Genomic DNA, 27,948 nt, shown 5'->3' on the forward strand with positions numbered 1-27,948 from the left:
GGGGCGAATATCACCACTCGGGGCTCCGATTAAGCGTTGAGCCTGAGTCGACATACTTCCGACCACACTCACATGAAAGCCCGGCCAATTACCAATCAGCCATCAACTTCGTCTCTTTCTGATGTGAGATTTAGGCTCAATCAGAGTGAAGCATAGTGACGCACGGATCGATACTTAGTGAAACTACTCATGCCCTTTATTAATTATTTAGAATTTCTCTTTCATAATTTTAAATTTTTAAGCCTCATTTGTAACTGAAAAAAAAATATTAAAACACAAACTATACCGTCACAAGGACCATGTTACAAGGCCAAGCCAAATTAAAAAAAAAAAAACGACTGCATTAAAGAATGCACGTACTTGTTCCTTACACTTGGAGACAGATATTGACCCAGGATTTGGAACCTGTCCTATGGAAGGTGAATACATAGGGCAATGACATAAAATTGAGATCAAACATATCAATAAGCTTGTTAAATTCAAAAAGTTACATATATATATATAGTATCCAACTTTCAAAATGCAACTGCATGTACCATCTTCTCCACCGGGTCCCTACATGCGCACTGAAAATTTGTCCAGCAAATTATAAATATATTGAGACGATTCATTAGACATGAAACGACTCCAAAGAGAAGGAGGAGAAAGAAAAAGGAGAAGAAGACGAGGAGGACGACATACGACTTCTTCAGCTCTGAAAATCCTTGCTCTAGTTTTGCTACTCTGTTCTCGTGCTCTAGTTTTGCTGCTCTGTTCTCGTGCTCTAGTTTTGCTACTCTGTTCTCGTGCTCTAGTTTTGCTGCTCTGTTCTCGTGCTCTAGTTTTGCTACTCTGTTCTTGAGCTCATCGAGGCATTGCTGATTGTGACAGGAGCCATCGCAGTCCTTGTGGTTCCTGAAATATGATCTGAGCACAGCTTCAGATGCCGTGTAACCTGCGACCCCACCTATGCAAAAACATGCATGCAAGCCAATCAAACTTCGGAATTATAGAATAAACTGAGATAATTGTTTCATAAATAAAATTCTGGAGAATGCATCCGATCACCAGACCTGGAATGAAACTCAGGTACGGGCGTAGCAGACCAAGAGCAACTTCCGCCATGATCGGGTCCCGGTACTCCTTCACCTTGCATAAAGTGGATTTGATCGAGCCCCAGACATCGTCCATGTCGGATCAAGTCACCTCAGACCAATGGCTTCAGACCAATGGCTTCAATGATCTCCCGAGAATGATTACTATTTACTTTGGGTTGCTTTCCTCCCTGACAGAGAGAAGTTCAAGTGCAAATATATATAGGAAGAAGTGGTTACCTAACTAAGACGCTGCTTTCAAAAAAGTTTACCCGACTCAAAATGGGATAGTCGATCGAGAGTTCATTCAGCTTTTGGATATCATATTGTACACGGAGGAAAAAATAATAATAAAAGAAGCCATGGCATCGGTTGACCAACCCACCTGGCCTTTCTTCACTCTCTCTGTCTTGGAAGTAGTAACACACAACAGAACTAGTTATATCTCCCTATTAACCATCATAAGATTCAATTAGATCAATTTTCCCCATCCTTTTTGTTCTTCCCTGATTTGATCATCTTTGTAATATTCAAATGAATTAATTTTGTTGTCCTCTCATCATCTTTTTTTCGGCTGAATTACTCAACTTACCTCTTCATTTGCTTTCTCTAACTTTCAATTATTTGCTTTCTCTAACTTTCAATTATTATTACCAGGGTGGATTGGTTAAAGCAACTTGATGTTTGTTTCCATTAAGCAAGGTCTCGGATTCGAGTTTTGTAAATGAAAAAAATTCACGCTGAAAGAATTTTACCCCTTAGTGGAGTGACCCAGCTCGACTGTATTGATTGGAGCATATTGGACTTTTGGATATCCGGGTTCACACTGAAAAAACTTTCAATCATTATTCTTTTGGTTAATGCATGCAACAAAGAAAAAAAAGCATTTTAAGTTTGTTGAAAATGATTGAAGTAATAAAATTACATTAGATCAAACTGTAGAATTAAAAATGAACTTCAAAAACCCAAAAGAGAGCACAAATGCATGATGGGAAAGAAATCCGTCCATCAAAATACATTGTAGAAGTCTCTTCGTTTGCCATGAAGAACGAACGAACGAACGGGGCCAGCCTAACCTTTTCTTAAGGTTTAATAAATGAATGAATGAATACATTGAGTGCATGAGCCAATGAATACATTTACTTACTTTTTTTTAAGTAAAGCACTTAACCTTTACTCCCATTTTTAACAAATTACTAATAAAGAAAGTAAGTTGCACAAATTTCAAAATAAATATAGATATTACCAAGTAAAACATTCAAATTTTGAAATAAAATGCACAAATTTCAATGAATTTTACTTACTTGTTTAGTAAAGCACTTAACTTTTACATCATTTTGAATAATTTACTTTATGGTATGGTACAATTAATTTTATTGATTGCATCGTAGAATTCTCCATCTTCTCCTCGTGTTTTCAAATTCGAACATATTCTTACTAGTACTATGGCCCTATGCGTCTTCTCTTCACGGGTGGGGTCTGACGAGGAAAAACAAGGGCTAGCTTTTGCTTTTTGTTTTTTGAAAGCTGGGGTGAGGTCATTATTTGCTTTTTCAATATTCTTATCAGAAACTTCAAGAAGAAGAAAATGAGTTCCTTACAGCGGAAGGAAATGAATTTTCTCCGGGAAAATCTTTGTTGTAATCAGTTGCATCATACAATTAGAGAAAATTACTAAGTTCCAATGCCTTATTTGATATTAGAGTTGAGTTAAGCTAAACTCTATTATAACTTTATATACATATATATTTTATTTATTTAATTAGATTGTAATGATTGTGTTGTTAAATTATTAGAAAAAAATGTAATAAAATAATGAATAATTGAGAGAAAGTAATGATTGTATTATTAAAGAAAAAATAATGAATAGTTGAGATAATTTAGTATTAAAAATTGAATTGAATAGTTAAATTTTTTTTAAAAAAGTAATAATTATATTGTTGAATTGAAGATAACTGTAGTTAAGTGAAATATAGTTAAAAGTAAACTCTAAAATTAAACAAAGCATGTATCCTCTTTTTTTGGATTCAAAACCCCTTCGGCCTACCTCGCACAACTTCGACCGGTTTACCCTGTCTAGTGCACTTTTGGTGGGTGGACGTAGGTCCATGGGGATTAGTTGGCTGAAACTCGACATCCCGCGTCATTAAAAAAAAAGGTGCATGCCCACATGTTGGACAGGTGCATGAAAGGTTAATAAGGATTCATTATTTATGGAGATTTTCATACTATCGAGAAGTTTTTTTTAGTGTGTATTATGATATTTAGAAGCTCAACAAGACCTAACTAATCCAGTTTGCCACCAATCGAGCCACTAAGGGAATAAAGCTATCTCAATCAAGGAATTTCTATACTCGCAAGATCGGGACCTGAGAAAGGGAATAAATACCAAATCGCTAGAACAAATCGCTGCTGGAATTTTTTTTTTAAGATATTGTTTATCTATTTGCATTCAGAAAAAAAAAATCTTTATAAAACATTCAATAGATATTCAATATAATAATTAAATATGATTATTACTTTGTTAATAGTATTAATTGGTTTAGCTGTCCAAGAGATATTCATCCAATTCAATCCTATCAATCAATTATAATATATAAAATCTGGGCTGCATAAATGAGAAAGCACCACATAATCGAAATTACAAACTCGCAACTCCACATTCCATTGATAGTTCGATTCCAATTTGGTTAATTCATATTATGTTTTACTTGTGCCGTATTCGATGTATTTTAACTTTATGTTCATATCATTTGTATGTAATAATATGTAATTAAATTTCTTGAAAAATTAAAAGTTTCTCGATAATTGGTAATAACTCCTCGATATATGTGAAATTATTCAAGTTAAATATCATATATCCATAAATACAAGACACAAAAATTTAGATCTCCATCGATGAAGTTACTTCCTATAACCATCGGAATAACCCAATTGGATTTATATTACATGATTATTATCATTCACGTTTGCATGATGCTAGATTTCTTATTGTTTGCACTAATGATTTTTATTATTTATTAGGTCTACTTGATTAAATATATAACTTTCACATACTTCTATTGAATTTATATTACATGATTATCATCATTCGCGTTTCTATGAGGCTAAATTACGTATTGTTTGCACTCATGATTTCTATTATTTATTAGGTCTACTTGGTAAATATATAACTTGTACATGCTTTTTCTTTCTATTTATATCTATGTCATATGTGTCAATTATCAATTTTTGAGATTACATATTTGACATAAATTACCATGCATCGTGCAAGTATCTAATAATATGTAAAAAGGAAGAGCGATAGGTATTCATTGTGCTAAATATCTTCCAGAAATGCAGATGACATACAACGGAATTCCCAACATATCTTCTGGCATAATATGATTCTCCTTGCTTTCAATAGTCCAGCTTAGGTCTCGGAAAATTTGTGAGGTCTACGTATCAATATTTGTTTCATGCCATCTGAACCGGGTTTTGGTAATGACATTTCCAGATCATGTCCTATGTTTCCTTCGTGATATTCCCTCTCATATTTTTCTTAGTCATTCTAATTTCAAAATATTTTCTCACCTTTCTCATTAAAATTTGGTTCTTACAATTCTCTAGACTGATCTATCCTCTTGAGAAATTGTGACTTTTTTTTATCTAAAAAAGTTTAATCAGATTATGAATAACCTAAAGAAATTTGCCAAATTCCTCTTGTGAATTATGTTGAGTGTTTTTTTTTTTCTCTGGTAGAAAATGCATCCTATCATCTTTCTTCCTATTCACTTCAACTAGAATCATAGGATAGTATAAGATTCGCGGGATTGTTATCAAGCTCCCGAGACCTGACCCCAAGGAAAACTAGTCTACTGTATTCATTGTCATGAATTTAGTCAGTCAAATTTCTCTACCAACTACGGGAACTACTAGAAAACACTCGATTTGAGACGGGAAGATCCTTTCTAAATCTGTCTCTACGGGCCCTTAGAGATGGATTTTAAGACGGATTCCCACGTCCTAAAACAACGCATTGCAAACCGTTGTGACGGAAGCAGTACTGTCTCAAAGCTTAAAGACGGACATGCCCGCCTCAAAAGCCGTCTCAAAACGTAGAGATGGAATTTATGGACGGAACCAGCCGTCTCAATGTCCGTCTCAAGACCGTCTAAATTCCGTATCAAACTTATAGACGGCTATTAACATTGTCTCTACGTCCGTCTCACACCTTCTGAGCGTTAGGAGACGAGTAAGTTTTTTTTCGTCCTATTGCCGTCTCTAATCAGTCTCTAATTGAGAAAGTGAAGAAAAAAACTGCAATTACATAAAATCCATCTACGGTACACTAAAAATCCAATATAAAAACATCATCCATACCTACAGACATCAATTCAGACATCAATCCAAAGTGCACATATACTTCAAACTAAAAACCAACATAATAATAGTCCTATCAATTTCACTCCTCCTCCTCCGCCTCCTTCTTGTCAAATTATCTCAACTAAGCATTAGATACAATCACGGTGACACAATCTGACCAGACATTTAACCGGTCACAATCGGACTATTCTATTCCCTACCATTCCTCTCCTTTACTTTCCTATCCTCTCCCTAATTACAAAGCATCCAAACTAAGGCAGAGACAACAGCAGCCAAATGAATAAAAAAGAGTCACATATATGATTTGAAGCAAAGAATTCTCTTCTCAATGTCAGTACTAGAAGCATCAACGTTGCACGGAAGTCACAAATATGACTTGAAGCTAACAGAGACAGCAGTAGCCATATTCACAATCAGAAGCACACATAAGGATTCGGGCAGAACAATCAGAAGTACAAAGTCACAATAACTCAAAGCAACAGTCAGGAAAGTGACAATCAGAATCTACATTACCGTGATAGAGAGTGCAGAGAGGGCAGAGAGTGACAGAGGCTCGAGAGTCAGGTAAAGCCGCCTCGGAACAAGCTTCATTGAACATCAAAGGCTTGGGTGTGACAGACTCTACAGAGAAGAAGTGGCAAAGGCTCGAAGACTGAAGGAGACGAAGACTGAAAGGGATTTGGGTTAGGGTTTAGGGATTTGGGTGAAGGCTAAAAGGATTAGCTAGGCATTTGGGGGCTTGAAGACAGAAGGAGGCAAAGCCTGCTCAGAGACGAAGGCTGAGGGACACGATGGCTACTCAAAGATGAAGGCTAAAAGAGAGGGACACGGATGAAGGGGCAGAGGAATGAGCAGCAGTGGCAGAGGTAAGGGAAAGCGGAGGGGAATGAGCAGCAGTGGACGATGTCGGAGGCGGAGTGGACAATGTCGGATGCGGAGGGCACTGCTCTGAGACTGAGAGAAAGGAAGGGGACTGAAAGGCTCGTGGTGTTGGGGGAAGGGGAATGAGAGAGGGACGCGAAGGGAAAGGATTTGGGTTTTAGGGATTTGGGGGATATTTGACTGGGCGAGCGGGAGATTTTTGCTAGTTTGATTTTACATTAAAATTATAAAAAATTTAATTTTAACTTTAACTCAACAAACTGCACAATAAAAATACACATTTTTTAAGTCAAAAATTTTAACTTTTAACTTTAACTCAACATACTATACAATCATTTGTCATTTTTCACAATCAAAATCAAAGTTACTTTAATTATGAAATCAAACGCACCAAAATATTTTTTCCGAAATTTCAATTTAGACGGAATAGAGATGGAAAAGAACCGTCGCAAAGTACAGACAAAATATGGTCAGTCTCGAAGCTGTGCATAAAGCACATCCATAAATATAGAGACGGACTTGAGACGATTTAGAGCCGTCTTTACCTTTTTGATGGTTCTTGACCATCTCAAAGGCCATATTTAAACTTTAGAGGCATACTTTCTGTCTCAGCTTTCGTCACTAAAATTTGTAGACGTATGTCCCGTCTTAAAATCCGACCTTACATTTACCGTATGTAGGTCATCTATAATTCCATTTAAATAGAGGCGGATATTTGTCCGTCCCTAACCTTTTGTCTCTAAATGTTTGTTTTTCTAATAGTGGGGCCCATACTCAAAAATAGGGTTCTAAGTTGAAAACTGGAAAACCCAGTATACGACCCCCAAAGCAAAAGGCTAGAAACCCAAAAACCCATCTTGAAATTAGATGGGTACTCCCTTATTAGTTTGTCAACCACGAAACTGACCCAACAAACCCGACGGGGACCAAACTGACCCAAAACTTATAAAGAAAAATATAACAAAATCTTAAATCAATTATCAGATTCGTGTTTGCTCCTCGCCTTCGCCTCCTCCTTCGCCTTCATGGTTCACTCACAATCACTGAATCACAAATAGACACACTCACTTGTTCAACTAGCTTCTGCAACCTCTGCCTAAGTCTATCTGCCAATTCGACTCCGCCTAGCGTCGCGCCTCCTTAAGTATCGGCTCTACCTTCCTCTGGCCTCTAGTTTGCTCTGCTCCTCCTTCCTTTAAGTCCACTTCTGCCTCAAGAGTCGAGTTGGCAGTGCCTGTGTGTCCTGCCTCCCTCTGCTCGGCTTGCTTGTGCTTTGTGTTCTACTCATCCTCATGCTATGCTCTCAGCCTGCGCTATTGCTCATGCTCTAACCTTATCGAGCCTTAGTGAGTCGCCTCAGCCTGCCCTACTGCTTAACTATGACCTCATCGAGCCTCACTCATATTTAGAATGTGTTTGGATTTAGAGTTGAGTTGAGTTGAGTTTTGGTTTTAATTGGTTTATAATGATTGTGTTGTTGAATTATGAGAAAAAATATGAAAAACGTAATGAATAGTTGATAGAAAGTAATGATTAAGTAATAATTGTGTTGTTGAATTGTGAAAAAAGTAATGAATAGTTGAGAGAATTTAATATTAAAAATTGAATTGAATATTATAAAAATTGAAGAAAAATGAAAAATTAATAATTAGGTTATTGAATTGAAGATAAGTAGAGTTAAATTGAGTAGAGTTGAAAATTTTTTTGAAACCAAACACACCCTTAGCCACTCTATCGGCAACAAGTCAGCCCACACTCTCCCTCTCTCTCTCTCGATATTTTGCTTATCGCGAAATTACTGAGTTGAATGGTGGTTTACTTGAATTGAATTGATCTTTTTTTTCAATTCAGGTTAATCGGGACCTGATTCGAATTACGCAAGAAGCTAGCGATCAGGCATCCAAGCTATTTTTGGTCGTTTTGGGTGGTGATTCCCCGACCTAACACAATATGGTTGGCTCTAATACCATATATAATAACCATGGCCCTTCACTCACAACTATTAGTTGCTAATGAGGTCCTTGGGTCTTGCATATATATCTCATATCTCTCCCTTGTGCAATCAATATGTGATTCACGGGGCGTGACAAACTCATGTCGTTGTATCCCTAGCGTCCTCGTTGGGCTCTTGGGCCGAGGTCCAGCATACTACCATGGATTTTCGTTCATGGGTAACCCCTATAGTGCCTATACACAATCCGCATCGTCATGGGCGATGGACGACTCTGATACCATATATAACAATCACGGGTCTGTTACTCAAAAGTGCTAGGCTCTAGTAAGGTCGTTGGGCATTACATAGATTTCCACCTTGAATAACTAATGTGAGACTCAGAGGCATGACAATTTCTAAGATTCGAAAGGGAATTGATATCATGGATGTCTGAATCAGTGGATTCACAACTTATCAAGAACCTATACGGTGAAAATTTTATGTCAGTTTGGAGAAGATAGAGCCACAGGAATTTAATAGGTCAGTTTTTCGAGTACTGCAGTTGCCTTCAGACATTATACACTTGATCATATCAAGAATCATGAACCTAAAGCTAAGGTACCTTAAATGTACCCAGGACGACTCCCCTTTATTGACTCAAACCCTTCGAGCATTAGGACCCTCAGATGCGTGCATTTCTCGAAAAAATTATCCATTTGCTTCCAGTTCCTTTGTTCACATTGTCTCTCTCCGAACAGCTCTTTGCCTCCAATATCTCCAATATCTCAGCCTAAAAGCATGAAAACCCCGGGTTTTGCTGCATTTTGACAAACCTAAAGAAGCAATTACCTCTGATGGCTTGCTATTGCTCCGATAGTGTAGAACATGCAAGAGATCTTCCTTACTTGCCTTTGAGATTCATAATTCTCAAATGAGATTGTGAAGGTGTAACTCTTGATCCATTTGGTCATTTCTACTACAACCATACCCCAATCGACCAAAGTCTTCAATTCCCATCTTAATTCGGCCTTTGCCAACTCTTAGTGAGGCTAATAGAAGCCTTCTGCAATCCATATCTAGAAAAGCTATTTTCCAGTGATTTCAACTTCTTGTGGAAAGAGGCCCAGGTAATGGAATTCAGCACAGAGGTATCATTGATCTAGCACCACCTTGCATAGCACTCCTCTCTCCTAATTCTTAAGGAATAGGCCAATGTTCTTGCGGATATTCTTCCAGTCAGTTAGAGTTCTTCTCCTATCCAAAATGCCACCGAGAATGGAGATAGATATGGGTAATCCTTTGCAGAGCTCAAGCATTTTTCTTGCTGAATCCTCCATGTTTGCGTTTAGGATTTCATAGAATCGGAATCAAAAAGCTCTACTTGTATTTCTTGCTGAATCCCCCATGTTTGCGTTTAGGATATCATAGAATTGGAATAAAAAAGCTCAAATTGTATTGCTCTGTGAATGGTACATATGTAGGCTACTCAACCAAGAAAATAAGGAAAGTAATCATATACTAGGGAAAGAAATATACAGATTGCCTAATATAAGAAAGGTACAATTAATATACAATAAAATTGATATCGTATGTCGTAATATTTCCCCTCAAATTGGAGCACGAGGATTCTCAATGCCTAACTTGCCAAGGATAAAGCAAAAATGATCCCATCTCAAGGCCTTCGTGAAGATATATGCAAGTAGTAAATTACTCGAGGCATGCGATGTAGCGATCACCTAGGACTTAATGTGTTCACGAACAAAGCGACAGTTGATCTCCATGTATTCCATAAGTTCATGAAACACTAGATTAGCTATAATATGGAGAGTAGCCTTATTATCACAGCAAAGTCCAGTAAACCGAGTAAATTCCAGCCCAAGAGATTGAAGAAGACTCGGCAGCCATAGGACTTCACTCACGGCAGCTGTCGTTGCCTAATATTCAACTTCGACAAATGAACAAGAAACACTGGTTTGTTTCTTCATCTTCCAGGAAATTGGACATTCTCCCAAGGTGATGAAATATCATGCAATAGAACGTCGCGTCATCGGGCAGCTTGTCCAAACGAAGTAACAATATGCAACCAGCTCCAATGAGTTAGGCTGAATGAATATGCCCAGTCCTAGAGATTGTTTCAGGTACCAAATCACCCGCATAGCAGCATCCCAATGAGACTAGCGTGGATTCTACATAAATTAAGCCAATATATTCACAAAATAGTTGATCTCCAATCTGGTAATGGTCAAATAGATGAGACGACCAACCAATCGCCCATATCCGCTGGGATTATCAATGGGAGGACTAGAGTCTGCGGATAAATGGTGGTTCTGCTCCATCGAAAATGGTGAATGTCGTGACCCAAGCATCCCCACATTTAATGGAATGTCTAAAACATATCTGCGCTAATTAAGAAACAGACCGGAATCTATTCGAGCAACCTCAATCCCCAGAAAATATTTAATAGGACATGTTCACACTAGTTTTTTGCACCTAATGGCTATTACAAGCCCGTGACAGATGCGATGACTTAATGAGCTCAATTAGTCGAGTTTGTGTTCATTCAAGGCCCACGACTCGATATTTGCATTTTTGGATATACAAAAAGGCCCCTGTTAGGAGGCAGCCCATGATTGAGGACTTTAAGACTCGACTCAAGGATCCATGGCACTACCCTACTTGGACAGCCATTGGTGGGAAGGGAGTTCGAGGAAGAAGGCATAAAATGCTCTAGCTGGCTTATCAGACCAATTATTTGATAGCTAATTGTTAATTCGTACTAAAGGAGGAGTTCTGATTCTTTCCTAAACGGCATTAACGCGCGAATCTGGACATTCATGGAGGCAAGTACGTGGCTCTACATGGCAGTAGGAGACATTTCCTCGATTTGCACACTAGACATAGGGAGTTAGCACTACACATTTGGTCATTAGTCGGGTATGGAAACAAGTTCGATTTATTTCCTTGCTTGAGTCGAAGCGCTCGACTATGGTAATGAAGGCACGGGTAGTGCACTAATTGTGGTAGCCAGGGATGTTTCCATGAGTAGGAGGCCATCCATATGGAGATTCCTAGGGGGTTTAGCATATAAAATATTATATCTAGGAAATTTCAATGTAATTAGCTAGAGAAGATATTCTCTTTTCTAGTTTAGCTAGCTGTTAATGCAACATGATTTTATTGCTTACTGTTACTTATTTCCTTGTAATAAGGCATACCGAATTTATACTCAGTTAGGGTTCCTAGTTTCGCCTTATAAGAGTTAGAAGGTACCATCATTGTAAGCTCTCGACAACACAAACACAAACCGACTCTCCGCCAACATATCGTTACTTTTCCTTTACATTCCTTGTCATTTCGATTCCGTATCATTCTTCAATATCTCAATACCCGTTCAGCACTTTTCAATACCTTATTTATCGCATCATGCTCTTTCGATATCTACTTTTCCGCACATGCACATAAATAGCTAGATTTCCACAATGCACCTCTCACTCTCTATTCGAAGCTCTTGGTTCCAACTTTTCCTCTGTTTCTCACTTCCGGGCAAGGATTGGGCAGTCTCTTCACTTCGACTTCCGGGCTAGAGGTTCTATCAACACTTAGTTATATCAACTGAGCTACCTACATCCTGTGCAAATCAGCTAGCAGCTCAGCTTCATGTTATTCCTCCTTATTCAAAGCTTCAAGGTGTACAAGTCACGTGCTCGTAAGTAGAACTTCGGTGATCTAATCCTTGATTCATCATCTGAAGCATTTGACACACCCGCGACGCATTGACTATATTCAAGAAACCCAGCTACCAATTATATCTACAGACCTCATAAACTGTGGAGCTACGCTGTAAGTTGATAAGGCTAGCTGGTGGTTTCGCTGTTATCTTGGGACAGTGCCCTAGCACTCATGATACACTCATCTTGCCACATGTAGGTCGAAGATTGGCCAATCCATTTCTAGGCAGAACAAGACATGTGTCATTAATCTGAAAACACCGATCAAGGTACCTCTTAAAGCAGGCACACTATGTAGAGTCGTTGCCAACAACCAATAGATCATCCACATAAACAAGGACTTCCATAAATGTGTCTTCTCTTATAAGTGTGAACAAGGAATGACTGTACCGGATTGCCAAACACGATATCTGTGTAAGGCATCCACAAACTTGGAGTACTAGTTCTAAGACGCTCGTCGAAGGTTGTAAAGAGATTTTGCGAAGTTGACAAACAACTACATCTCTTCGATAAGAAAAACCAGCAGAAGCCTCATGTACGCCTATTCATCTAAGTCATCGTGCAAAAATGCATTCTAAACATCCATCTGATGAATATCCCAGCCTTTTGCACTGCTACAGTCAATAAGCAACGCACATTGACAAGCTTTGCAAGTGAAACAAAAGTCTCATGGAAGTATATACCTTCAACCTAGGCAAAGCCCTTTGTAACAAAGTCAAGCTTTCTATCATTTAATAGTCCCATTTACTTTTCTCTTGTTTTGGTACACCCATTAAGTAGGAGGTGGTTGCGATGTGAAACGTTGGCGATAATATCAAATTTGTCTAGTAACATCAATTTGCACTCTGCCTCGCTGTGTAACTGATGCGAGCTAATTCAGACGAGTAGCAAAGTCAGGCAAATCTATCTCGGGTTGTGTCTGTTTGGGCTGTGGTTGAATGGAAGAAGCGGACGTAGGCTGGGTTAGCGTTGGACTCTGATCTTCGGAATTGGAATTAAGCCCAACAGCTGGCCCATGATTCACTAGGTTGTTACTTTTCTCTACCTGTGGACCAGGCTATATAGTCTGGCCATGACGCGGCCCAAGTGACTCCCCTTGAGACGAATCATCTTGTAAATCCCAATTTGGGGGTCCAAAGGTATCAATGAATAATGGGCTATGCGGTTGATCATCCTTCGAATTTAATTTTGAATTCCTTGTCGTTGCCATATGATGGGCCCAATCGCTTATAAGTCCAATGAAATTTTACATGGTATCAGAACGGATTAGGTTTTCGCGCACCCATGTGAACTCATACCACGCCAAGTCTATTTAATTGTCTCTTTGTCGAGGGCAGTCAAAGTGCGCCTGTATTGGCCCGAGTGTAGAGCTTGTGGTCTCTTTAATTGTCACTTTGTAAATGCCCAACCCGTAGTCAGTTCTTGTGGTGAAATGTTAAAGTCACAAATTGTCACGTGAGGGTGGGTGTTGAGAGTTAATCCCATGCAGAATATTTGAATAGAAAAATATGGGTTTACAAAAGATTGTGTTTAATAACCTACCAGCTCGAGCTATAGGGTTGGAGATAGGCCCAATCGCTCACAAGCCCGATGAAATTTTACAGGATTGAACAAGATCGATTGAAGCAACAAATTACATCAATGTTTAGAACTAAAATCCAGCAAGGATCATAATCACAGAACAAAGAAAAAATTCATGCTCTTGAGTTGATTTAGAAACACCAAATGCAGAGGACTTGGGAACAGTAATACTAGCATCTTTTTTTTATTTTCTGAATAAGAATCTTCATTAATATTAAATATTAGCATCTACATTTGCAGTTGGATTTAGGTCTAGATACCCATCGAAAATACATAGTGAATGACAATTTGACATTGAGCCGAATTGGCACAAGTCATGAGCGAGGGTATTGGCTGACCTAGGAATCCAGGAGCATACCATTCCGAGAAAAGACAGAGAGTAGAGGTTATATCCTTAACTATGCTCCTAATCTCCTAAGAAGTACTATGAGGGTACAAAATGGCTTCAACCAAAAGTAAGGCGTCGCATCGTAACCAAATCTTAGTCGATCCTCTTTTCGCAGCTATGGTTAGGGCGAGGAGGGCAGCTAGGGCCTTTGCATGAAGTGGTTTGTCTTCGTGGGGATCTGGAACCATGATAGTAATGGAAGACTATCTGGTTGCTGGATAACTCTAGAAAGGCATGATTGCGTGCTATTCCATGCTGCATCCGTACTGATGATGCTCCATTACGGTCCTATAGGTTCCTGACATGTTGTGAGTTGCCGCGGCGATGTGTGCGAGCTTCCTTCTTGTTTTTCCGCATTGCGTTCACTCCTGTCGTGCTTTGTGAAAGAACCTTTGATTCTTTTAACAGTTTCATGAAGGTTCGGTGGTTTTCCTACATGCAAAATATCATTGCCTGAGTTCCATATTTGATAAAGAATGATTGCTACATATAGAGAAAACCTAGTCTTATTATGAGCATTTGATAGAAATGTGTGTGGAGGGCAAGCAATAAAATTAATCAAGTCCTTAGCACTAGTTCTCGGGATTGTGCTAGATTGCAGATTCCAAGGTGATTCCCTCTAAGCAAAACGATAAAAGATATAATCTCCGTAAAGATGATCTAATCTATCGGAGCTGGTTTGACAAAGAGGACATGGAGTGTTCTCTTCCCTAAACTAGAGGAGGTTTTCACTGGCTATTCTCCAGTGATGGAGTTTAAGACGTTCATGGATTTTTAGGCCTCAAATGGATTTCCACACTACATCACTATGATTTTAAAACCTATTTTGTTGATCTGTGAGATAGAAGGATTTGACTGAGTGCTTCCCTGATGAGTTTGGAGTCCATATTTCTGAGTCTTTGAAGTCGTCTTGGACTAGGTGGATACTGAGTATGCTGTCCACCGTTCCTTGCTCGAAAAGATTTGTGAGTAATGAAACATTCCATCTCTTTGGATGGAATAACATCAAATCACGAACCTTTAGCTTTATTATGTCTTGGATCCCATTTAGTCTAGGGGATGGTTTGTGATAGTTTGTACCTGAAATCCTTGGGTCTCGCCATACTAAGATGGTGGAGCCGTTACTTACAGAGAAACAGGTACTCACTTGGATGGTGTCTTTGCACCATTGAAGGCCTTTCCATACTAAAGATGGAGAAGAGCGGTTGCAGGGATTTAGGAAGTTTCCATACTTTGTCTTACCAGCTCTTCCCGCTAGGCTAGTGTTAGTATGTGTAAATGCCCAAGTTATTTTGGACAACATTGCTTTGTTTGAATCTTCCGCCCTTAGGAATCCTAGGCCTCCTTTTGATCTCGATTGGGAGATGGTGTCCCAACTTTTTGGCGAGTAGTAGGTGTCATCCTCTCTGCTAGTGCCTCAACAGAATCTTCTTATCACTTTGTCAATGGTGTTTAGTGTGAACTTTAGTAGCCTGAATAGTGACATTGTATAGATCGGGGTGTTATTGATCGTTGAATTAATTAGAGTCGCTCTTCCCACCCAGGAGAGTGCTTTTGCTTTCCATGCTGCCAACTTGCTTTTTGTTCTGTCGATTAAGAATTGAAACGAATCATTCCTTTTCCTTTTCATGAAAAGTGGGTTACCCGGATATTTTGCATATTCCCTCAGTTTTCTCATGCCCAAGATGGTTTTGGCTTGTCTCATCAAGTCTGCTGTTGAGTTCTTGGAGAATAAAAGCTCTGATTTAGCGCAGTTGACTTCTTGACCCGACCAAGAGCAGAATTTGTCTAAGATGCTCTTTGTATTCCTGATGTTTGCTCCAGTGGCTTTTGTGAGGATGAGAAGATCGTCTGCAAACATTAAATGGGAGATTTGCAGCCCCTTCTACTAATATGGATGCCCTTATTGTCACCATCGATTTCTGCCATGTTGAGAAGTCGAGACAATATGTCCATTGATATTACAAATAGATAGGGTGAAATAGGATCTCCCTTCCTTATACCTCGGGATGGTGAGAAGTGGCCGCGGGATGAGCTGTTGATTAAGATATAGAAGGAAGATGTTGAGATGCACTGAAAGATCCACACTATAAAGGTCGAATGGAAGCCTAGTTTTTCTAGGATGTTGATGATGAAACTTCATTCTATCTTATCAAAAGCTTTCATAAAGTCGATTTTCATCCCTACCCTGCATCTACAGGCCTAGGTCTTCCTCATAGTATGAAGGATCTCTTGGGCAAATGATCCATTCTCGTTGATCCACCTTCCTTCAATGAATGTTGTTTGGTTTGGGGAAATGATCTTGTGGAGTAGGAATTTGAATCTATTTGCTATGATTTTTGAAATGATCTTGTAGCAAACATTACAGACTCCGATAGGTCTAAAGTTTGAAAGATTAGGCTCCTTGACGTTTAGGAATGAGGCAGATGAACATGTTGTTCCATTCCTTGACGATGTAGTCTGAGATGAAGAAGTTTTTAACTGCAGTGAGAAGAAGTGGCTTAACAGTCTCTTCGTAGTGCTTCTATAAGAGAAAGGGAATTCCATCTAGTCCTGACGATTTGAGGTTTGGAATTGAATTGGGGGCCATTAGGATTTCTTTGTCATCTGGGATACGGATTAGGCTTTCGTTCTTGGCCTCTGTGATGATGTGGTTTATCATATCTTCCATATCTTCAGGTATAACATGGTGGGAGTTATTAAAGAGATCCTGGAAATTTCTAAGGAAATAGTCGCATATTTCTTCGTGATCCTGTGTCCATTCCTTGTCATTGTCCTTGATAGTCGCAATATGGTTTGATCTGCGACGGATGATAATTGAGAGGTGAAAAAATTTGGAGTTTCTGTCCCCATTAGTCAGAGTTCTCTCAATTTCTGACGCCATATAAGATCTGTCCCGGTATGATTCTCTTCAAGTTCTGCGATAAGTTTTTCCTCTAGCTCTTTGTTCTCGGCTGTAGGTTGTTTCTTTGGATTTCTTCGATTTTCTCCATAATACCAGCAATGTTAGTATTGCAAAATCCAAATACCTCTTTGTTCCATCTCCTAAGGTCTGTTTTTACAGATTTAATTTTGGAGGATAGTTGGAAAGCTTTTGAGCCAATCACAGTTTTGTTCTAAGCATTTTTGACAATGTCTTTCCTTGATCTATCCGGGGTCCATGCTTCCTCGAATCAAAAAGGTCTAGGTTTGTGAGAGGAGTCCATCCACAATTTTAGTAAAATAGGATTATGGTCAGGATGGCTTCCAAAAATTCTTTTGACGCTAGACAAATGCCAAATCAAATTGTTTTTATCTGCTTGGTTTTCACCCACTCTTTGGGTTTCCCACAAAGCAGTTGTGCAGCTAAAGACGTCGAATCTCCATTTTCTTGCCCATAAATATATCGAGCAATTACGACCCCGCTATTATTAAGGTAGGATTTCTTTTTTTTCCTTGATCTGATTATTTATTATACGAATGATGTAAAAGTAGTTATGGGATAGGCAAAGGATGATTATAGATGTAGAATTAAGGGGTTTTACCCTATATATCTCATGGTTTCATCTTTTGTTTTAAATCTATCATATACTTTTAAAATTATCAAAAATATTATATGCTTTACATTTTTTTTTCAAATCTATCTCGACATCATATTTTCCGTTAATTAAACATAAGTAGGGTCCAAATCTATCCCATAGTTTTAATTTTTTTCTCAAATCTATCACGGTAAATGGCCACAGTGGCAAGACCGTTGAATGTTGACGGAAGATATAATGGTGGGGATAGATTTGAAAAAAAAATGTAAATCATGTGATATTTTTGATAATTTTAAAAATATATGATAGATTTAAAAAAAAAAAGGTGCAATCATAAGATATATGATGTAATTTCCCTTAGAATTAAACCTTTGGCACATTATGAATACCATGAACCGAAAACATTCCTTGCCCTGAATTTAGATTTCAAATTTTGAAGCAAGTACGAAAGTCATGCATAAATGTCACTTATAGTCGCCCCGATGGTGATTCTATATCCTGCTATATTGAAAAATTGGTTGCTGGAATGGATCCTTGAGTTTTGTTTCTTTTCTCGTTTCCTTTTTTTCCCGAAATGAGCAACTTTCTCCATTAAGTTCTCAGTTAAGAGTTAAAACTAAGAGAGCTGGATTCGATTGTGATTGCCAATCCGAATTTGGAAAATTTGGAAATTACCATAATGACCTGAAAACCACATATTAATCAAGCGATGATTGCACGTGAAGCGTTTGTGGGCATGCGTCTGATACCATTTCCAAGGGTAGATGTGAATCCACAAGAAACGCCTCTAAAGCGAAGTAGAAACAACAGGGGAAGGAAAAGGAAAACTAGAAAAAGAGGACGACGACAACGTCGACTCATACAACTTCTTCAGCTCTGAAAATTCTTGCTCTAGTTTCTCTACTCTGCTCTCGAGCTCTTCGAGGGATTGCTGGTCATGGCAGGAGCTATCGCAGTCCTTGTGGCTTCTGAAATACGATCCGACCACGGCTTTAAATGCCGCATAACCACCTATATTAAACATGCAAAGCTTATCGAACTTAGGAAATAAAATGGCCTATTAGGATTTTTCCAAAATAATTGATTCGTAAATAAAGATAACGAGAATACACCCGGTTAATCGGACTTGGAACAGAACTCAAGCACTGGCGCAGCAGAGCTAGAGCAACCTCTGACCAAATATGATCACGGTTCTCCTTCACCTTACATACAGCGTATTTGATCGAACCCCAAAAGTCGTCCATGTTTGATCAAGTCACCGGCTTCTGATCAATGACTTAATAAGCTACCGAGAATACTATGTTTGGTTTGCTTTCCTCCCTGACAAAGAAGTGAATTGTACATGCAAATATATATATATATATATATATATATATAAGAAGAAGGGGTTGTCTAAGATAGGGTTTAGAAAAGTTGTGGCATCGATTGACTCATCGATCCTCTGGTCTCTCATCACTCACTTTTCCAATAAATGTTGGGCTAGGCCACCATTACTTTGATTAATGTAATTAAGGTTCGAGTTTTCCAATGTGATTTAGGTTTGGTTAATTACTGTTTGATTGAGCAGAGGCTGAATTAACACATACACGCAACTCTTGTGTGTTTTGTCCAATTTAATTTAATTTATATTTTCTCGTAAACCATACAATACAAAATTTCATAGAACTATAAACTCAGAATGATGCCGAAATATAATTCAAAACCATAAGTTGCATAAACGAGATGATAGAAGCATCATACTAAGGGAAAAAAAACTCAAATAATAATCATAATACAAGTTATACTTCATTGCCATGTCATGTTAATAACTCAAATAATATTGCACTGAAAAAAAAAAACTCAAATAATAATCATAATTGTACTTTTTTCGGGGAATAATCGTAGTTGGTCTTAATTATAGTAATTTTATTTCACCACATCATTGTAAATGAGAACAACTATAAATTTTCTCTTTGTGGAGGCACTCATATAATGTAATTACACCAAAAAAAAGAAGAAAGAGGTACATTCATTAACAATGAGGACGCCTGGGTCATGTTGGATAGACAAATATTTGTGCATTTCCCATATATATATATATAGCCATATTTTATATTATACATTATATATATGAGATGACAACCGGATCGGTGCATCATTCTTTGGGTTTGGGATAAAACTGTTCCTCTACCTCTTGGAAGTTGGAACAAATTACATCGTCTGCGTCATCCAAGAACAAGAAGAGAGAAGAGGAACGGTTGACTTCGTCTTGCATGCATGTACACCTAATTTGACTCTCCTCTAGATAATAGCAGGACGAGTAAATAGGCAATTCCGTTCCTAACTTTCGCAAGTTATATCAATTTCGTCCCTGACTTTTTAATTACATCAACTTGGTCCTCGACTTTTGTACTGTTACATCAATTTGATCATCGTTACATCAATTTAGCTCCTGACTTGTGCAATTACATCAGTTAGTGCTATAATTGCATCAATTTGGTCCTTATGTAGTGCAGGTGCATCGATCAGGTCTCAATACTACGTCAGTTTGGTCCCTTGCCACATTAATTTGGTCATACCGTTAAGAATGACTGCTGACGGTGTTAAATGGTGAAAATTATTACATTAATTTTATCATCGTGCTACATCAAATTAGTCCCTACACTATTTTTAAACAAATTGAACTGAACTGTCGCCTTCCATTTGCTACATCAATTTAGTCCATGCACCTTTTTTTTAACAAACTGAACTAAACTCCCGTTTTCCTTCCTCCTTCCCCCAACACAAAGCCATGTTGGCCTAATGGATGGATTGAAGCATGAAGTTAAATGAAGGAAAAAACTTGCCAAAATAAAATGGAATTACAAAAATGACTATATTAATATTATAGACAAGTTTTTTACAAGAGATTGTACAAGTTACTTTGTCAAAGTAGCTACACAAAAGGTACAGACAGAGGTAATATATGAGGCAATATCTTTGGCAATCTACATGCATCAAACCCAAAATTGTGTCGATCAGTATCATTTTGGAACAAAAATAACTAAACCAAGCTTTGTTTCCTCTGATTGTTCCCAAAATGTGGTAGATGGCTTCTGCAATCTATCGTTCAGTTAGGTGGAGATCCCCTTGCTTAGAAATATGCTATAAACCTAGCAACAGTTCCATAACTTGCAGCTTCGGTGTGTGCTGTGATGGGAGGGTGAGAGGGCCTCACTGGATGGGCTATCATTGGTTGGAAAAATGAGGCCTTAGCAAATGTGCCCATCTGAGGAACCTATACATGATATTAAGGAGAGTTCATTAGTTGGCAGCATTTAGACTAATTCAAAGGTACAAATGAAAGAAAAAGTATATGTGATGGCTGTGCTGCAAATAGACCATACTGAGATGGTTGTGATGATTGAGGTGGAGCAGATTCTTGTGATATATTCATTCTGCTGTTATGGCTTCCATACTCTCATTCCTTTCCACTTAAATATTCACATTCTCTGCTTCAACTAGCCTAGAACAACTCGGAGCACCACCTAAAGTAGAAGCACCATGCTTGTCCTTTTTCCCCTTAGCAGTTGGTTGTCCAATACATTTTCTCTTGGTGTGCCCCATTTCTCCACGCCTGCCACATCTTGGATCATTCAACTTCCTCTTTAACTTGTGAGGGTTAGCCTTATCCTCTAGAGCCTTCTTCCTCTGTTTTTTGGGTCTTCCTGGTTGTTTCTTAATTTTTGAAGGAAGAACAGGGTCATGAGGAGTTCTTTTCCCAGTAATATTGGCCATTGATATAATGTATAAATGGTTCATAAGCTTTTTGTGTCACCTATTTCCTTAAGAGATGATTGACAAATTCCTCAGGCCTCTGGCTGTTGTATAGCATGACAGTAATGACATACTTGCGTGGTATGCTAGTCAAGTTCCACACTCAACAAGAACAAGTATGCACCCTTATATTAACAGCACACTTAGAGTATGCTGGATTGTTACTTCAAACTGTGACATGTGATGATGATCCCTTGACCACAATGGAACCTAGCCATTAGAGTTCTTCCAGTGTTCCTCTAACATTGCCTGAACTTTGGGCAAAAAAATCCATTGTATCTTTGCCAATATAATTGACATCATATCTTCTTCCTTGTGATGTACTTTCTCACCTCTTCAACCAATGTCAGTATTGGTTTACCCCTCACTTTCAATAGTTCTTTGTTGAATTGCTCACACATATTACTGATTAGTGCATCACTTTTACAGTTAGTATAAAAAACTGACATTGTCCATCTATTTGGATCAATTTTCTCTAGATACTCTGCAGTTGTTGGGTTGATCCTTCAAAGAGCATTTATGCACTGCTTGAACCTTTGTGGAGTTATTGTTTTGGCACAATTACAGAATGCTCTTTGCAATTCACCACCATTACACTTAGCATGCTTGGTCAAGTTTACCCAGATATGCCTGCTGCAAAATCTATGAGATATACCATCACATACTTCTTTCATGGCACCATCCAATCCCTCCAATGTTCAAAAACACTTATTTCATCACTATTTTAAAAGATCTAAGTGATGCAACAATATAATACACAATCATTGAATTCACCTTTTACATGTCAGAGATAAAAGTGTATTTCTTCTCCATTGAATCTCACACATCTGATATGAGGTTCTCAAGAAACCATTTCTAGCTTTTTGTGCACTCCACTTCAACTACAACATATGCAATGACAAAGAAGGAATTGTTTTCATCCTAGCTTACTGCAGAAAGAAGTTGTCCACCATAATAACCCTTTAGGAAGCATCTATTTAACTCAATGATGGGTCTACAGTCTTCTAGGATACCCTTCTTACATGCTTCTAAGCAAATGTATAGCCTCTCAAACTCATGTGTCTCTGGTTAGACTTGGAAGAATACAGTCGAACTAGGGTTGGATCTTAACAACTTATGTCCATAATCTCTCAGCCTTGCATACTGTTCATTTTCTTCACCTTCACACTTTTGCATGGCCAGCTTGGTGGCCTTGAAAACTGTTGCATCATGCCACTTTACTTGGTAAGTGTGAGTGAAGAAGTCAAACACTTGCTGTGCAAACATGTCTTACTGAGTCCTCAACCAGGGAATTAACTTCTCTACAATCCACTCCTTTATTGCCAACTTGTTCTCGATCTTTCTTGCACAAGTGTGCTCAGGATCATATGTCATCACTTGATAGGTGTTTGTCTTTTTATTCAAACCACGGTATATTTTCCATTGGCAGCCATCATTGTCCTTCTTCTCAACACAGTATGCCCTCACTCTGGCCTTATCATTTTTCATAAAATCAACTTGCCTTTCCATTGCAATGTTGATGTTTCTGATAACCATCTTGAAGACCTCAAGATTTTCAAACTTCATTCCAATAATAATTTCCAAATTTCGATTGTCATTAGTATTGTACATTGGAAACTTATCATGTCCTTCCTCTGAATCCCCATCCAATGACTCCAATTATTCACTTTCATAACTATTAGATAGCCCGTCATCCATTGGAATCTCCTCAACATCAACACCTACGTTGGTGGACTTGCAGGAGATGCATGTATGGCATCATCATGATCACCTACAACCATCTCTTCCCATTCATCTTGTGTTGTCATCTTAAACATGTCATTACTTTTGTAACTAGGCCTCCTATTTTTTGAGACCTACTGGACTTTCTCCTTACCCTTTTTCCTTCTGCTTTCTCTTCTTCACAACAACAAACTTCTTCCTAACTCTTACTCGACTTGTTTCTACATTGGCATTGGCAGATTCCATCTTCTCAAGACCAGGCTGAGTGGATTGCTCAAACTTCATATCATCATTTTCCTCATCTCGGTCCCTTACTTCAGGCCTCATCCTTTCCATCTCTTCTTCCTATCTCCTCTTCTCTGCAGCTTCTTGTTCCATCCTTTTAATCTCTTTCTGCTTTCTCTTCAGCTATGCTTCCTGCTCCCTTCTCTCAGCCTCAACCCTCTCTAACTCCCTAATCTCCTCTTCATCGAGTTCTAAAGAATCATCTACTTGGTCATGCTCATAGTACAAGTGGAATTCAGTCTGATCTTGTAAGATACTGATCAAGTATCTAGCATCAAGGTCAGACTCGAAATTGTTTATGGCCAAATCAAATGTCTAAAATGTAGAATCCATGTAATGACAGGTAGTGAGTGTAGTTTTATACACATCAAGCAGCAAATCACAGACCCCTACAACTATAATTGTATCTATATCTACATTTCTTATGATGTATACATCACCACCTTCATAACCCACTTTGGGCTCCCCAACAAATTTCCTTCCATGATGCAAATACACATCCACTGTCTTACAAGTGCAAACCGTAGATAATAAATTTAAATTTGTAATCCCTAAAAAGCCACGATTTTCTTGTGTTTTTAGAAAGCTATTGTGAAAAAAAATCATTTTTAACATGTAAAACCACCACATACACCAGGACATGAAAATTGAACCTCATTACATTATGATCAACCCACCAAAAGATGATCCTTATCAACTGCACATGCCTAACAATGTCAACATGAACTTAAATCTTGACATAGTAACAACACTTTAGGAAGCATGTGTGCTGATGATCAAAACCTCTCAAAAATCTAATCATTTTAAAACCCATATTTCACTGAAACACGGAGATAGAGACAACGAAAGTTACCTGGTTATGCAGACAAATTTTTGCTTATCATCTTCCATAGTGCTTGTTTGAGACTTCTCTTAATGATCACCTCATTGGAACTTGGAGTCTGACCTTTGCACTTGAACAAGAGAATTCACAGAGAGAGAGAGTGAAAAGGTAGAGGAAGAAGATGAAACATCTTCAAACGGGTGGGAAAAGGGAGGGGAAAAGATGATGATATCATCAATATTTAGGATGTAACTGATATAACAAACATCATTTAATTTGGGGTTACATCAATTTGCCTAGGTGTTACATCAGTTCAATCCCAGAACAAATCAACGAAACAGTAACGTCGTCTGCACCTTTGCCACAAAGATCAGATTGGTATAACCGGGGATCGCTCTGATATCACGCCAAATTCAAAGACTTGTGTTGTATCAGTCAGGGAATAAATTAATGTAATGAGAGACTAAATTGACCAGGCCTCATATGCTTGATCATCGAGGTACTTGTTAACTCCACTGTCGTCGTTGGAGGAATAGACGTCCTCATTATTGTTGTCTTCATCGGCCTCTTGGGAACGGTCCAAACCAGTCTACAAGATGCAGCAAAGCAATCATTGATACAAACCAGCAGCAGCAAGTCAAAACAATAATTGTCAAGGCAAACCATCCGAATAAAAACTTCAAGCCATCAAAACCAAGCAAACACTTCATAACAAGACCAGCGAGCAATAGAACCACAATTCATCTAGATCAAGCCAAACCATCGACCATGGAATCAAATATAACAGCAATATCAAAACCATCAAATATAACAGTAACAGGACCAACGTCGAAGAGAACTCTACCATGGAATCAAACATAACCACAACTCATCTAGATCAAGCCAAGCCATTGAAACCAAGCAAACACTTACTTCAAGCCATCGAAACCAAGCTCAAACAGACCCCAATAACTGACATTTAAAACATGCTTACATCAGCATTCAGTATGGTTTCTCCAAGGTCTCCCCAAACCAACGGCAGAGCAAGTTGTGCATATTAAATCCAAATGTCCGAGACCATCAAAGTGCCATTGATAAAATCGTTGACTTGTACATCATTCCTTTAATCAGCGTCCTCTTCATCATATTCCCCATCATCGATGGAACCTGGACCAAAAAAATTCAAATAAATTACCATTCACTGCCATGTATACATCTTGCCTCCAATATACTGATCACCAGCTAATCAAGTAATCATTCACTGCTTGAAATCTCGAGCTTTACCATTTTATACCATTTATCTGAAGGGCAGCTCAAAGATAGCAATGCATGAAGAAAAATTAATATCTGCTTAACAACTGTAAATCTAACAAAGCAACAAGCGAAGAAGCATAACACACAATAGGAACAGACTGAGAAACTCCATAAATGCATTTATCATCAAAGAGCAACAAAATTGCTGCTAGTATAATCTGGGTACAAGCAATCATCAAGAAAGCACCCATGACGCAAGATTAGATAAAAATAAGTCAACAGGATATAATGTATGTCCATGTTGAGATTTGGATCATTTAAGTTTTAAATAGAATTAATGCAACAAACTATAAACACCAAATAAGTACGTATGGTGGAAATTTCACAGTAGCTCCAATTATAGGCCCAACTAATGCATTTGATTCTTTTAATCAAATAAATAACATTTAATCTAGGAAGCGGGGCATAAAATCAAGCAAGCACAATTCAATGCTCAATCTCCCTCATGCATACGATAAGGTTCTACCTGAAGGTTGGTAACAGAACTAATACCAAACAAAAAGCACTCTAAACAAATATAAACAAAAATAAATGGGTCACTGAGATACTTCACAGGAAAGATACCATTCTAAAGTGGAAAGACCATGAAATCGATGGAAGTTCCTGAAGGGATGCATGAGTGTGTAAAAAAATAAAAAAGTTGGGTCATGGAATCTCGCAAAGATGCAGACTGGCTGAAAATCCATAAGTGCCAAAGGAAACATACTCCTAAGGCATGAATCAGTTGTGATAAGATACCCCATTAACCATAAGTAGCATACACAGAGCAAGAGAAAGCATAAAGGCACAAGATCTATCCAATTAGAAAAACAAGTGGAATGAACTTAAAAAGAAATGGAATTTATGGAGACAATTTCTGGGAAAACAGATAGGCCTCGACTGGGATTCCTCGAAGTAGGCAATTGCTGCACGGTGGGAAGAAAGATTGGAAGTACTTTATTTATTTAGTATGACTCTTTCTTGACCAATATCATCATATATATTGTTTTTATACTAATTATGTTCGATTTATGCTTGCAGGAAGTACCTCAGGCAACGAAATTCCACATTCAAGGACTAGAATTTGCGAAAAAGTTGGACCGACTTTTATGGATGTGGCTGCGACAGGTGATGCTGCACAGTCACCGTCATTTGGATTACTACCGTCAGAAAATATTAAGGGGGAGAATTATATCAATTTGGAGGTAGACAACGATGACTTTGATGTACAAGAAATCGGGGAGCATGGTGATGGGAATGGACTGAAAAAAGGCATGCTGATTCACAACTTCGAGGGAGAAAGAGGGTAAATTTTATGCAAAGGAGGGGGCTCGAAAATCTTCTAGTGCTGAACAATGTCACAGTCTATAAATTCACTAGTATAAATTTTATAGAGTAGAAATGCATAAAAAAAGCAACTAAGTTGATGAGAAATTTATAATTATTTTTTAATTACTTCTTAACGTTTGTTTGATTTGGAATTGCATCGGCGCCATAGATGGTACGGCGTCTATACTCAACGCAGTTCAAGTACCTTAAATTAGTTGAAAAGGTCATCCAACTCAAAATATAATGGTAGCATGCAACTTCGATATGCTTTTCATATTTGATTGGGCAGGTTGGGAAGGGTCGACACATGATTCCCGCATATTTAATATTGCCCTTAATTTGTTATGTGTCAAATTTCCAAAACCTCCGTCAGGTATTAATATTATTTACTTTTTTATTCGATATGTTCATTATAATAACTTTAACATTTTACAAACATGTCAGATAAATACTACTTGGTCGATACGGGATACCCAAATAAGAAAGGGCACTTAGGACCTTAAAAGAATCAGAGGTATCATCTTCTCGATTTCTGTCATGGTGGTCAACCAAGTGGACCAAAGGAAATTTTTAATCACACTCATTCATCTCTACGGAGTGTGATCGAAAGGACCTGCGGTGTATGGAAGAAGAAATAGCGTATTCTTGAAACCATGCCGAGCTATCCATTCGAAAAGCAAGTGAAAATTGTTGATGCGACTATGGCCCTTCATAATTACATGCACATTCGTTCTCAAGATGATCCTCTCTTCAAAATATATGGCGAAGATACAAATTTTATTCCCAGTGATGAAGATGATATAATACTTGACAATGTCAGCACTTCCAGTCAAGTGGATGAGATGGCTAGAATCCTTGCTAGTAAAACTAATAGTTTGATGAATAATTAGACTATCTTATGGTTATTTGAACTTTATTATAGTGTTTTCCTAGTCTAATCTAATAGCACTTTATAACTGTTCTATTTGTCATAATTTATCACCTTTCAGTGGCATAATTTTGGAATCCTTATTATTCAAATATATACATATTATATTTATTTGTGCAATTTATTGTATACGTTCCATAATTTTAATTCCATGGTTGAATTATTGATGAGAAAAACCTTGATTTTATTGTACTTATTACTTTTCGGTCATTTTATCTTTTCTTAGCGACCGTAGAAATAGTTTCCCAAACACATTTTATATGCTTCCTCCAATTTCAGCAAATTTAGAAAACAACATACTAAACACTTCAGCAGCCATTGGAAAT

At 38.0% G+C, this 27,948-nt stretch overlaps 1 protein-coding gene across 5 annotated transcripts; it reads right to left on the reverse strand.

Moving 5' to 3' along the window:
• Window positions 1-247: 247 nt before the first annotated feature.
• Window positions 248-6,464, reverse strand: LOC116192266. Of its 5 annotated transcripts, XM_031520761.1 has the most exons (4): window positions 5,952-6,464; window positions 1,829-1,899; window positions 1,053-1,264; window positions 248-946 (listed from the first exon to the last, which is right to left on the reverse strand). In XM_031520761.1, exons 3-4 carry the CDS (start codon window positions 1,168-1,170, stop codon window positions 516-518), a joined length of 549 nt encoding a protein of 182 aa, XP_031376621.1. In that variant the 5' UTR covers window positions 1,171-1,264; window positions 1,829-1,899; window positions 5,952-6,464; the 3' UTR covers window positions 248-515. The 5 variants fall into 5 exon arrangements, with proteins under 5 accessions (XP_031376621.1, XP_031376619.1, XP_031376620.1 ...); XM_031520759.1 differs by lacking the exon at window positions 1,829-1,899; XM_031520760.1 differs by having other exon boundaries at window positions 1,053-1,899.
• Window positions 6,465-27,948: the final 21,484 nt, after the last annotated feature.

The sequence above is a fragment of the Punica granatum genome, chromosome 1 (genome assembly GCF_007655135.1).
Source record: "Punica granatum isolate Tunisia-2019 chromosome 1, ASM765513v2, whole genome shotgun sequence".
Lineage (NCBI taxonomy): Eukaryota > Viridiplantae > Streptophyta > Magnoliopsida > Myrtales > Lythraceae > Punica > Punica granatum.

Bases quoted from the DNA above. Each gene is read 5' to 3' on its own strand.
- LOC116192266 (XM_031520759.1), bottom strand. From the start codon at position 1,170: ATGGACGATGTCTGGGGCTCGATCAAATCCACTTTATGCAAGGTGAAG. The intron at 947-1,052 runs GTCTGGTGATCG...GTTTTTGCATAG, and splicing joins GTACCTGAGTTTCATTCCAG to GTGGGGTCGCAGGTTACACG.